Source organism: Maniola hyperantus, chromosome 4 (assembly GCF_902806685.2).
Source record: "Maniola hyperantus chromosome 4, iAphHyp1.2, whole genome shotgun sequence".
Lineage (NCBI taxonomy): Eukaryota > Metazoa > Arthropoda > Insecta > Lepidoptera > Nymphalidae > Maniola > Maniola hyperantus.
In genome coordinates, this window is record NC_048539.1 from 13,738,034 (window position 1) to 13,752,115 (window position 14,082).

Sequence of the window (14,082 nt, forward strand, 5' to 3'; positions counted from 1 at the left end):
CACAACCTTATATTTGCAGGTAGAGATAATTTAAGCAACAAAATAATTATAGACGTATCCTTCTAAGGTTCGGAGCTTTCGGTGTGCCTGACTGGCATTTAGCTGGTTTTATTTATAGGCGTTAGAGCATTACTTTGTAAATTCTATGACAAGCTCTCAACTCTTTTCCCATCATAAAACATCAAAAGAAATAGGGATAAAAATGTTGTCACTTGTCACGTTGAAGCGATAATCCTCGTGCTATTTTTAGAAATAGGTCAACGGCGGAGGTAGCAAGCCCTCCCCTTGCTGTCGACTTTGACGAGAGTTCTGCAGTGGTTAAAACCGGCCAAGTGCGAGTCAGGCTCGCGCAACGAGGGTTCCGTACTATAGTCGTATTTTTTCCACATTTTGCACGATAATTCAAAAACTATGATGCACAAAAATAAATAAAAATCTGTTTTAGAATGCACAGATGAAGCCCTTTCTATGATACCTACCCCACTTGATATAGTTATCTTACTTCGAAAATTGAAAATACTAATTATTAGTTTATGACCACAATTTAATTTTTTTTGTGTGATCTAATCCTACATTCATGGTTTTCAAATTTTTCCCCAAATGTCAGCTATAAGATCTACCTACCTGCCAAATTTCGTGATTCTAGGTCAACGGGAAGTACCCGTTGAAATTGGCATACTAGTTAAAACCTTTGGCCGACTCATATCAACGAGTGGAGTGGAATCAAATCTATTTGATGACAACTTAAACCCAGCTTTATACATTTGACATACGGTTGAAATTGGTATACTGCTGTGCTGAATATTAAACACGCGGGAGACTCGGGACGCCCGCCTAGAAAGCTTTATGAAAAAAAACCTTTTTTCAAATTTTTAAAACTGTCTGGAAAAGTTCCAGTGCTCTATTTAGGTTTGAAATTTTCCGATAGACTACCTAAGACCTACCTACCTAAGTTTTTCAAGTTTTATCTAAATCTCCCCAACCATGATAACACGTAAGTATAAATCAAGCGGAAAATGAAATGAAAGTTTTCCTTTCTAGTACCTTTCGAAGTTGTTTCGATTAAGGTAGAAAGCGATAGGTAAAAAATATTACTATTTATTAGATTTCGATTTTTATAGATATTTAGATTATGACCTTTTTTCCTTTCGAGTTTTTTAGTAATAGTTTTTACGTTAGTAAAATTTTTGCAAATAAAAACCTTTCAAAATACCCGTACTTACATATTAAATTGCTGAATTCGACACATTATCTATACCTACTTATATATATAAAAGGAAAAGCTAACTGAGTGACTGACTGATCTATCAACGCACAGCTCAAACTATTGGACGGATCTGGCTGAAATTTGATATGCAGATCAAAGAACTTGCATGTACTACTACGTAGATGCAGATAGCTATTATGACGTATAGACATCCGCAGTCGCAAAGAAAGGATTTTTGAAAATTTCAATCCCTAAAGGTACTTGAAAATCCCGGGGTTTGAAATTTGTATAATCCACGCGGACGAAGACGCGGGCATAAGCTAGTTATTGTATAAAGTGGGTTATAAAACAATCTGGTTTCTATGTAGGTGAGTACAACGACTTACGTATACCTAAAAAAGTACATTTAGCAAAGTTTACGAAATCTTAGAAAGAGCATCAATCAATCTTTGATATAACGGCCAAGCAAAGAAAACTTAAGTTGCAAGTAGGTACCTATAAGAAAAGTAGAACTTTTTGTCAATTAACGGTTACCTACAGAAATCAGAGAAAAAGTTGTTCCGATTTCGGTCATTTCACTGCAAAATAAAAGAGTGACTACAGGTTTGAAATAAAATGTTGACTTCAAATGTTTAATAAAAAAACCGGCCAAGTGCGAGTCAGGCTCGCGCAATGAGGGTTCCGTAGTACAGTCGTATTTTTTCGACATTTTGCAGAATAATTCAAAAACTATGATACATAAAAATAAATAAAAATCTGTTTCAGAATGCGCAGGTGAAGACCTTTCATCTGATACCCCACTTTATATAGTTATCTTACATAGAAAATTGAAAATACTAATTATTAGTTCATGACCACAATTTAATTTTTTTGTTTGATCTAACCCTATTTTCATGGTTTTCAGATTTTTCCCCTTATGTCAGCTATAAGATCTACCTACCTGCCAAATTTCATGATTCTAGTCTAGGTCAACGGGAAGTACCCTGTAGGTTTCTTGACAGACAGACAGACAGGCAGACAACAAAGTGATCCTATAAGGGTTCCGTTTTTCCTTTTGAGGTACGGAACCCTAAAAATAGGTACTTGTACTGTGATTGCAAAACTAGTAGGCAACATGTGCGCGTAGGAGTTTTCTTAGATGATCCCGTAAATATAAAATTTTAGGATTTTATTCACGCACACGTCATTTAGAAGTAAGGTGCTATGTTCTATATTGCGCACCGATCAAGGTGCAAATGGTAATAAATTGATTACTATTCACCCGTTAGTTTGATGATATCAGAAACCGCTAGTAGGTAGTGTGTCATGGATAATAGAAGTACCTACCTGTAAGTATAATTTATTATACGGGTCATAAATATAGGGCTTACTATGAGTTCTGCAGCTTAAGCTGTGATAGTCTAGTGGTTAGGACGTCCGCCTTCTAATCGGGGGTATTCTTTTTATTATCACCGTCAAAAAATATATAATCAAAATTTTATAAATATATATCAAGTACTTGTCACGCTATGCTACAGAATAAGCGTGGGACTCATTGTATGAGATATTGCTAATTGTTTTACACTAAGGACGTTTAATAATGACAATGACACCGAAAATTATAATCACAGAACAGTCAAGAGAGCCTACCTATAATTTATAAGTAGCTACAGTGTTGCTTATAGCCTTACCACACGAGGATATCTACTCATGTGGCCTTACTAGCTCGTAGCTGATGCCCGCGACTTCGTCCGCGTGAATATCCTATATTATAAATGTGACAGTGTGAATGTTTGGATGTTCGGATGTTTGGATGTTTGTTACTAAATCACGCAAAAACGGCTGAACGGATTTGGATGAAATTTGAAATGGAGATAAATTATATCCTGGATTAACACATAGGCTACTTTTATCCCGGAAAATCAAGGAGTTCCTGCGGGATTTTTAAGAATCTAATTCCACACGGACGAATTCGCGGGCATCATCTAGTAATTCATATAGCTCAAAAGTTATGGCGTTTATAGTATTCAGTTCAGATAGGTATCGAATTCTAGTACCATTGCCATTTTTGGTAAAGCGTATCGTGGTTCATTGAAGAAGTTTAGTTGTTAGTTAGTTTAGGTGTAGTAACTAGTTATAAAAATCAGGCGTTTTAAGAATTTATCAAGTTTTTTTTAAATAAATATTTATGAATCCACATTACCTCAACGGTTAAAGAAGACACTAAAAATGTTTTTCTATAAAAAATATTTTATTTTCTGTGAAATTAGTGAACTTTAGGTACCTACAGCTCCACGTCAAATGTAATATTTTTATGAAATAAAATGTTTATTTTTGCATTACACAGTCAAAGGTCCCGCATTGTATGCTAAATCCTTGTGAACAATAGCAGTCGTCATTACTAATAGTACAAGAGCCCACTATATGAAACTTATAAACCCATCCTTTAAACCGCAAGCCCTGCAGAAAGCGCTGCATGAAGCGCAGTGCTGAAAATGCAAGTAACTGGTAACGTCAGAAGCCTCGGTCGCGCCGAAAAAAATAAAGGACAGAGGTCACGTTAGTCGACATCTGCTGTCATCAGTAGGGCGATTTCGTAAAATCTGCATCAATCTGTCCAGCTGGTTTTTAGTCATTTAATAAACAATAAATATGTATTTGTTTTTTACTTTTACAGCTTTTAAGCCGTTAGTGTTGACTAGCAAGTTAGCTCTGGCAAGTCACGGCTATATTCTCTTTGCAGCTGACTTCTGCAAGTTTTATCGCTAGGTGATACTTAACTTTAGGTTTAATTTAACAGTTACAATAGGTGTATAGTTCAAAATGACCCAAATAAACAACTTTATTCTATTAGTTTGTATTTGTTAGCTCCCTATATTTTAAGTTCTGGGAGCCATATTGTGATGCGCCTCTGCCGCACCGCCAGGCGTCTTGTTTGACGAAGGCTTTAGAAATTCGCCGTAGTAGCAAAGTAAAAGCTTAATGTTATCTTATCTCGATGATAAGTTGGTCAGGAAGCCAATATCTCACTGTCGGCCCAACTAGATTGTCTTACGAGTTTCTATGGGGCATTTCCGAGAATAGGCAATAAAAGTTGATACAGTTGAGTCATAGTGAACTGATATGGGTATTGGACTGGCTATTGGCATTTGGATCGCGATTGTGCGATTGGCTGATAGTTATGCTTACGGCTTGATAATAAAACTGTTAAGTGTTACAGCCAAAGTGCAAAGTTGACTCTACTGAATTTCAAATGGTGTTGATAAAAATGATTTTTAATCTAATATATAAAAGGAACAGGTGACTTACTGACTGACTGATTGATCTATCAACGCACAGCTGTTGGACGAATCGGGCTGAAATTTGGCCTGCAGATAGCTTTTATGACGTAGACATCCGCTAAGAAAGGATTTTTGAAAATTCAACCCCTAAGAATTAAGGTGAACCTTAGACTTAAGACCCCCATGGTCTGAAATTTGTGTAGTCCACGCGGACGAAGTCGCGAGCATAAGCTAGCAATTAACTAAATGAGCCACAAAAAGTAATCTAAAGTAAGTACCTAGTGATTGACTGAGTTGTAAAATTGCTTTTTGTAAAAATAAAAAAAAGATATCTATTTCCTTATAGGAGAAAATATATCGCGGTCCTTCCGTCAGAATTTCTGTTCTGGCGCAAAATCGACGCTGCCCGGGCTATATCGAATTAGCTCACCATGCGGACTTCGTACGTAACTCAGTTACGCCCATCGTGGGTTACCGATATGGCGGGCTGTGTCTATGTGCAGATGGCCGCACTTTCACCTCTGCCCTCCGCGAGCATTGCGTGCGAACATGCTTCACATAGCGATCCCTATTTGGAATACCGTTGTCATTTACATAGCGCATTGTTCTTGGATTACTGTTCGGGTTTACGGTGCCAGACTTCACATGAAATGCATAGGGGACTATGGTAATTGTGTAAACTATAGATTATACATATACGAGAACGAGTAATTGGATTTAGTTGCAGTTGAAAGTCTTTGTTGTGTTGCGTTGAAAATGGGGCAACTTCATTTGGGGACAATTTCATGACCTCGAAAACGGCCGTTCTGAATGAAATTACGGTGTTTTCTTTGTAGACTCGCTGAATTGAAAGTTCATCGACCGGCATTGATCGCGATGTTTGTAAACATTGCGGCACTATGCGACAACGACAAGACACATCGACGGGTTACTTACGAGAGTAAGATCTGTAGGACTCACCTGAACGGCCTGCGCGCTGTCCTTGTCGAGCAGGAACTCCATGGACTTGTGCGGGCGCGGCGCGCGGCGCTCGGGCGGCGCGGCGGGCGGCGCCAGCGCCAGCAGCGAGCGCGCGTGCAGCACCGTGCGCTGCGTGTCCACATCCGTCTCCAGCACGCCAGGCGCGGGGGCGGGCGGCGGGCGCGGCCGCGGCGGCTTGTGCGCCACGCCGCCCGGCGTCGGGGAGGCCGCCGCCCGCGACACCTCCTCCTTCAGCGGGATGCGCACGTAGGGCGGCCCGGCCGCCGGCAGCGCTGGCTGCCCCGCGTCTGCCGCGCCCGGCGCCGTGCCGCCCGCCCTGCCGTTCGCGCCTGCGCCCCTGCATTTTTTCTCCTTGCGCCCCGAGAACCGGAAATTCGCAAACCGCGAGAGGAAGCCGGCGATGCGGCTGCGCGGCGCGCGTGCGCCCGCGTCCGTCATATCGCGCTCTGACGGCGGCGGCGGCGCGCGCGCCTCGCCGCTCCCCTCCACCACCGTCACCTCGGCGTCCGCCGCGTCCACCGTCGAGCTCGAGCTCGCGCTCGTCGATCGCGCCGAGCTCTCGCTACTACTCGCACTCGTCTCGCGCCAACTCACTTCGGCCACTACCGGGGAAAACGTCACTCCTTTCGAGCCCGCGGACACTGAGCGCGCGGGCGGGGCGGGGTCGGGCGTGCGCGGCGCAACCAGCTGCAGCGACGCGCGCAGCTCCTCCGGCGTCTCGCGCTGCGGCGTGGAGCGCGCGCGCAGCTCGGGCGTGGAACGCACCCGCGCGTCCCCGGCGCGGAGCGGCGTCGACGCGAACGCCGGCTCCCGAACGGGATCCGGCGACGGAGAGCGTGGCGGCGACGGAGTCGCGGAGGACGGCTCCATCCTCCGCCGGAGCTCGTCGAGGACGTCATCCCAGGCGCCCCACGAGTCCCGCAGCCGCCGCGCGGTCAGGACAGAGAGTTCCCGGTCGTAGTTTCCGGCGTCGGCGAGAGCTCGCCTCGCGGTCTCGTCGAGCCTGCGGGCGGTCGCCTCCATCTCGCGCGCGAAGGCTCGCTCGGACTCGGTGGTGGAGTCGCTGCCAGCGCTGGGCTCACGCGGCGGCGGTGGCGGCGGCTGGCACGGCGGACGCGGCGGCGGCGGTGGCGGCGGGAGGCGCGGCCGGCGCGGCCCCCCGCGGTAGTCGAGCGCGGTGAGGTCGGCCACGCTGACGGTGAAGCTGTCGCACACCTCGAAGCTCTGCCGAAATCGCGCCGAGTGCGCGGCGAGACGGCGCGGCTCGGCACACACGTCGAGCTCAGCGGGCAGCGACAGGGCGCGCGCGGCGCGGGGCGGGCGGCGCGCGGCACTGGGCGACGCGAGGCACGGCACGCTGCCGGCCGGCCCGTGCGCTATTTCGGGCGCGCGGCGCGCGGGCGGGGGCGGGCGGCGCGCGCGCTCGCTGTAGCCGCTGTCCTCGCTGAGGTTCTCGGCGGAGAGGTGAGCGCGCGGCGCCGGGCGCGTAGGCGGCGGCGAGGCCGGAGGAGACTCGAGGGAGTCCGGCGACAGGCTCGGGGACACGGGAGCTGCGCAGGAGCGCTCGAGGGACTCGAACTGGGCGAGACTAGACGAGCGCGACAGGGATCCGAGACTGGTGGGCGAAGCGGCGCGCTCCCGCCTTCTCCTCTTGGCCGGGCACGCCCATTCTCTTTCCGACTCGCTGTCGCACTCCGACCCTGGATGCAGGAAGACAAACTCACTAAGTATCTGCCCGTGGTAGCCAGCTGCACGACCAGCTCGTTCGGGCACCGGTAATGACAATGACATAGAAAGTTATATATTTTGGACTGAATCCAATAGATGCAAAGAAAATTAGCATGAGCTTGCCAAATTAAAAAAAAGTACCTGAATTCATACTAACACTTGAATAACATTTAAATAATAAAAAATAGTGATCAATATTATGATAATTGATCTATTTTTCTAAATGTTAAAAAAAGACTTAATCTAGAAGTAGGGTACCTATTTAACAAAACTTAGGAAAAGCTTTTGTGACAATGCCATCTAGCGGAAACATAAGGCACTTTGTATCACATGTATAAGTTACTATTTTGTTTCACTACTCAACACTAGAAGGCGCTGCACATTAAATTTATCTAAGATATAGTACACTAAAGTAAAACATACAAAAGATTAATATTAATACTTATAAATAATTTCACTGATGTATAAAAATGTGCACAATAAAATTGAGTTTTACCTGCCGTACCCCGAACATGAATGACGGAATCAGCATCGGAATCTGACAGCCAGGTTGCAGCGGAAGAGCGTTCAGAGCGCAGGTCATCGCTCGTCTCCTCGACTATTGTCTCGAGGTACAAAGCGTGATTACTGCCATTGTCACCTGTGGAGAAAGAAAAGAATTAAGTTGTTTGCTACTCATCGATAGATGGCGGTACAAGTTTTTCAACTGCACTACATTCAACAGAAAAATAATATTGTATTTTAGTCTCGATTGTTGATTATTTGTTATTATTATTTTATTAATAAAAATAACTGCCTATATTTAAGATATTTATACATTTTTTGTAAAGTAGGTACCTACCTAAAACAGGTAGAGACGTACCTACCTACAGCTATTAGGTAATAACAAAATGTTTTATTTTAATTTATCATTAACTAACTGATAGGTAACGAAAGATAGTAAACTTTCTCCTGTTTGCCTCATTTGTATTATGCAATGTTGATATTATATTAGTCACGCTTGTAACAAATTATTGTCGCCGACTAACACGCGCATCACAAGAGCGACTCTATAAGTTCACAATTAAAGTTCAAAACCGCATTTCAATTAATTGCAATTACATTCAATCGAGTTCAATAGCATTTGGTACCTACCTATCCAGATGGTAGGTAGGTATTTAAATTGCATTGTTGCTAATTTAAATACCTACCTATTTGGAATAACCGTGAAATCTCTACATTTTTCTTTATTTACGTAACATTTGAACATAATGAATGCGCAAGATATGCACACAGAACAACTTTACCTATAAATTATTATTTAATGTAGATTAGGTAGATGGGTATTCTTAATTACTTACATAATGTTTTATCTATTAAATAATCATTCGTAATATTATGTACATACTAAATACAACTAAAAAGATAAGGTCTCAACTCTCAACTTACAATCTAGGCAATAAAATTCAAAAATTCTAAATTCAAATAAATTATTTAAAACTAGTTGACACGCCCGGGCATCGCTCGGGTGGAATTTAGAAAATTGAGGGGGAGGTTGAATTATTTTTTTCTCTCCATCCCCATACTTCAAGGAATATTATAAAAAAAGAATTAGCGAAATCGGTTCAGCTGTTCTCGAGATTTGCGATCAGCAACACATTTAGCAATTAATTTTTAACCGACTTCTTATATATAGAGATAGGTAATAAATTACACTTTTTGATGGTCGGTAGTTGGATTTGTGAGATTATAGTGGTGATAATTATTACGCGAACTTAAAACTAACGCTACGAGGGTTTCAAACGCGCCGGACTGAGAAGAGCCCACAACAAACTCGACCGGGTAATAAAATAACTAACTAATAAATAAAATAACCATATCTACTAATATTATAAATGCAAAAGTGTGTCTGTCTGTCCGTCTGTCTATCTGTCTGTCTGCTAGCTTTTCACGGCCCACCCGTTTAACCGATTTTGATGAAATTTGGTATAGAGATAGCTTTCATGCCAGGGACGGACATATGCTACTTTTTATCCCGGAAAATTGAAGAGTTCCCACAGGATATTAAAAACCTATATCCACGCGGGAGAAGCCGCGGGCATCACCTAGTTATTTATATAAGTAAGTAGGGTTGCTATTTACAATTTATAAATATACCTACCTACTATTATATAGTATACTGTATACCTAGTAGGTATCTAGATCACTTAGTACGTCGCGTTACGTATACGCAACTTCATGCATATAAATCACTTTTTACGGGGAATAATTTTGTTGGAAGGCCACCCCACTTCATCATCCATCATAATACACACACGCACACACGCATACACACACACACAAGCATACACACACACTGTTGTAATTTTATTATTGTATATACCTACATTTATTCTAAATCTATTCTGTTAAAAATAGTTTTAATTATAATTTTAAGTAATCTCTTTTGGCCTTCTGTTATAACTAGATTTAAATTTAAATAACAATTATGTATTTACGCTGTTGAAGGTACTTTCTAATAAACAAAATAAAATAAAATAAAAAATAATGCTACCAGGTAGGTATTTACTATAGATATGTAAACCGCCTTTAAATAATCCAAACGGATATAAAACGTTAATTGAAACGGTTCGGAACATTAACCCGATCACGATCGGCAGTCGGTATACCTACATAATGCAGTACAATTGACAGTATTACAATTTACCTTATAAATTCAAAGCGTATCTGAGCCAGGTCAGACGTGTACGAGAATCAGCTGTTGGACAGTTAGGTATACTGTAGGTCTATTTGTCATTCAGTATAATTGTACTTCCTATAATAATATAAACTTCCTATAATAATATAAACTTCCTAATTACTAATTATTAATTTAACTTTATAATTGTACTTTTTATTTTTTTATTCAGATACAAGTTAGCCCTTGACTGCAATCTCACCTGGTGGTAAGTGATGATGCAGTCTAAGATGATAGCGGGCTAACCTGGAAGGGGTATGGCAGTTTTTATTAAACCCACACCTCTTTGGTTTCTACACGGCATCGTACCGGAACGCTAAATCGCTTGGCGGCACGGCTTTGCCGGTAGGGTGGTAACTAGCCACGGCCGAAGCCTCCCACCAGACCAGACCAGAAATTTAGAAATTATAAAATTCCAAACCCCTGCCAGGAATCGAACCCGGGACCTCCCACCATTAAGACCACAGCGCTCACCACTGCGCCAGGGAGGTCGTCAAAAACTTCCCATCAAAAACATCGAAACCCTCGCAACGCCTTTTAGTTTGGAAGCATATGGAAGTGTTTCGATTTTAGGGTTCCATATCTCCAGAGAAAAGAAACCCTTATAGAATCGCTTCGTTATCTGTCTGTCTGTCGTGTCTGTCAAGATCAAGGCCCGTCAAGGTATAGGGTACTTTCCGTTGATCTAGATTCTAGAATCATGAAATTTGACAGGTAGCATCTATCATCAGATATCTTACACAAAAAAATAAAAAGTGTTATTTCGATGATAAACAAACTCGCAACATCTTATATTACAACAAACACAACACAATAAAATAAATATCAACACCACATAAACATCTCAACGCACTAAACTGGAGTAGTAATACAAAACGCCCAATTCAAGATTACGAAATCCGGTGGTTTCCTTCCTATTTTTAGACTGTTATTTATCTGCCTAACTAGGTACTATACAAACTATACAATATGTTCTTCGTTGTCTATGAGCTAACGCTGTTGAAAAACGAAATCGACTTTTTACTTGACTAGACCCGGGACTCTTTGCGCGTGGATTCAGGTTTTCCTGGGAAACTTAGATATTTCGGGATAAAAAGTAGCATACCTATCTCTGATCTCTACTAATACAGATTACAGGTACGCTGGACCTGCGATTGCCGACCTGTTTTTGAAACACCTTGATTTTCGTAAATTAATCTAAAACTTTTATAACGGTCGATCATGCTAACTTTTTACTCTTTTTACGAGGGACGTGCTGTAAATGACCGCTACCACAGAAATCAGAATAGGCATAGAAATGGTAAAACGACGTGAGCTATTTATTCCCCACATCGATGTCTAGTAAAACGTCAGTACGAGTTAATGTAAAATCTGACATATTTGCATACAGTTACAATTTAATTAACGTTGATTTGGATACTAGAGCTTTTGAAATATAAAGCTGGCTATTTACCAGGTAAATATGAATGTAACAATGTTAGTATTATTAAATAAATAAATAAAAATCTTTTTTATTCAAGTAAACTTTTACAAGTACTTTCGAATAGTCGAATGCATCTACCACTGGTTCGGAATGCCTTTCCTACCGAGAAGGTATTTGAAGGTTATGTAAGTAATGTAATTGATTATGAATATAACATGTTAAAATGTTAGCATTCGTATCTAAAGCCAGTAAATACAGCGAGCCGCGAACCGCTCGCGTTACCTACTTTTTACTAAACATCCGTAACGTAACGAAAAAGCTCGTATTATCCGTAACGTAACGTAAAAGCTGGTATCATTTTCCGATAATCGTCACCTTTAATGTATAACTCAACGAGTCGCTACTTGCGAAGCTGAAGTGGCAACGGTTGGGAGATACAGTTTTAAGAACCAATACTCTATCCCAAGGTGCTGAAATGGCGACCTCACACCGGAAAGCGCAGCGTTGGCAAATTCCCCATTAGGTAGGCAGACGACATCAAAAGAGTCGCAAGAAGCCGCTGGATCCAAGCGGCGCAAGACCGCGGCGTGTGGGAGTCCAGAAGAGGCTAGGTCCAGCCGCAAACTGTAGCATACTATCATAAGATAGTATCTGTGGTCGGAACTCGCTCTATAGTCTTCAGAGTCGAGAGAGTACTTTTTTTTTTTTTTTTTTTCTTTTTTTTTCTTTGGGGGAGGAAAAAATCCCTACGGACTTCTGCCTGCTGGCAGGGTGTGTCCGACTCGCACGGACTAAAATAACCTCCCCATGTCTACCAAGGTGAGCACGGAACTGCGTAAGCATTACTTCGTGCTGACCTCCTAAATTTCTAACTTCTTCTTTTCTTCTTTTTCCCGCTCTTCTCTTCTTATCATTATAGCCCGCAGCATTTGGCTATATCGTTGCCAGGCGTCCTCGCTCGACAGCATGCGCGCTACAAGGTTGTGGGCATTCACACCCTCCGCGTCTGTCGATCCTAGCGCTTTTGACCTTAGATCGGCACAACCAGGACATTCGAAAATTGCGCGTCTCGGGGTATCTTCCTCTCCGCAGAAGTAGCAGTCTTCGCTCGGTGCTTTGCCAATTGCGAAAAGGTAGGTGTTAAACACCCCGTGACCGCTGAGGGCCTGCGTTAGCCACCGTTCTACCTCTCCATACTTCCTCTTGTGCCACTTTTTTAGGTCTGTAACCAGTTCCCTTGTCCAGGTGCCCTTACCTAATCCTGTCCATTCGCTTTCCCACTCCGTCAGGGTATTCTCCCGAACTTCTGCAGGTGTCTGTTCCCTGCTTTCAAATAGCTTCGCCCGCTCCTTGGCCAGCTTGGCTATAGGGACCAGCCCTGCTATTACCAAAACGGCTTCAGTGGAAACTGTTCTATATGCTCCGCAGATGCTTATTGCCAATCGCCTTTGAACAGCTTCCAGCTTTTTGCGGTAAAGTTCCACTTTCATAGCCCCTTCGAAGATTGGTGCCCCGTATAGAATGACGGAGTGTGCCACTGATGCCAGCACCCTCCTCTTGCTGGCTCTAGGACCTCCTTTTGTTGGCATTAATCTGTACAGGGCTTCCGTGAGCTTCAGTGTTTTGTTAGCTACCTCCTCTATGTGTTTCTTGAAGTTGAGGCTTTTGTCGAGCCATACTCCCAGATACTTCACGTATCTGAAGTATCTGGGAGTATGTAGTCGAGAGTACTAAAATGTAAAATTGTTAAGAAGTTAAGAAAAGTGAGCAAATAAAATACAATATTTTGAGAATGTCTCTTTTATTTGTTTAAATAGTTACACAGGTAATTAATTAGTGTTATACAACGTAAGAAGTTTATTGTACGTGAACGTTTTTGTGATCGTTCTTGTGACGAGTTGCTAAAAATCCGCAACATTCTATTCCGGTATTAAAAACAGCGGATACTATTTCTATTAGCTAACATCGAATTCCGTGGCAGTTACTGTCCTCAAAAGACTAACAACCAGCAATAAATATAAAAGTAATCCAAGTGGATTTATTCCAATTGTTTTCTTTCTTTGTAGAGGGGCCGCGGCGGAAATGACTGAATCCGGTACACGATGCGAGTATGCGGAGGTATTGACAGATTGTTCATAATAATATACAAGATGCTATTTTTAGGCGGTCAACTATACCCTATTCACGGAATCAAGTTAATATCTTTACCTCTTTTCAGTCACAGGTTTATGTTTAAAACTAGCTCATGCTCGCGACTTCGTCCGCATGGACTACACTAATTTCAGAAGCCTATTTCACCCCCTTAGGCGTCGAATTTAAAAAATCCTTTCTTAACGGATGCCGACGTCGTAATAGCTATCTGTATGCTACATTTCAGCCCGATCCGTTCAGTAGTTTGAACTGTGCGTTGATTTATCAGTCAGTCACCTTTTCCTTTTATATATTTAGTACAGTGACTGAGCATAGGCAAAAGTGTGTCTCCTATAACACCGATCAATGTAACCAATCACTTTCGATAAGCTATTTTTTGTACATCGAAAGTGTATTTGATGTGTGGTTTCGAATGTTATAGTGGACTAAGAGCCCATGAGGGCCACACATTCATTATTTTATAAAACCTGAAAGTTTCTATGCGCATTGTCCCCAACACAGGGAGAAACGATCAGCGAGTATTAAGTTTGGAACATCGTGGCTTTGGCAGATATTGTAACAGGTATAACAAAGACGTATAAAATCTTTCGTCAACCCAACACATTGGCAGGGGGTT

At 42.4% G+C, this 14,082-nt stretch overlaps 1 protein-coding gene across 5 annotated transcripts in view; it reads right to left on the minus strand.

Moving 5' to 3' along the window:
• The window catches only part of LOC117997325 (nascent polypeptide-associated complex subunit alpha, muscle-specific form), a 110,699-nt gene that overhangs the window by 61,007 nt on the left and 35,610 nt on the right, over positions 1–14,082 (minus strand). For all 5 annotated transcript variants that reach the window (XM_069509903.1, XM_034985587.2, XM_069509901.1 and 2 more), the window contains exons 2-3: positions 7,673–7,816; positions 5,428–7,148 (exon numbers count right to left, since the gene is read on the minus strand). In XM_069509903.1, the coding sequence (XP_069366004.1) occupies positions 5,428–7,148; positions 7,673–7,816 (1,865 nt within the window). The remainder of the gene's footprint in view (positions 1–5,427; positions 7,149–7,672; positions 7,817–14,082) is intronic.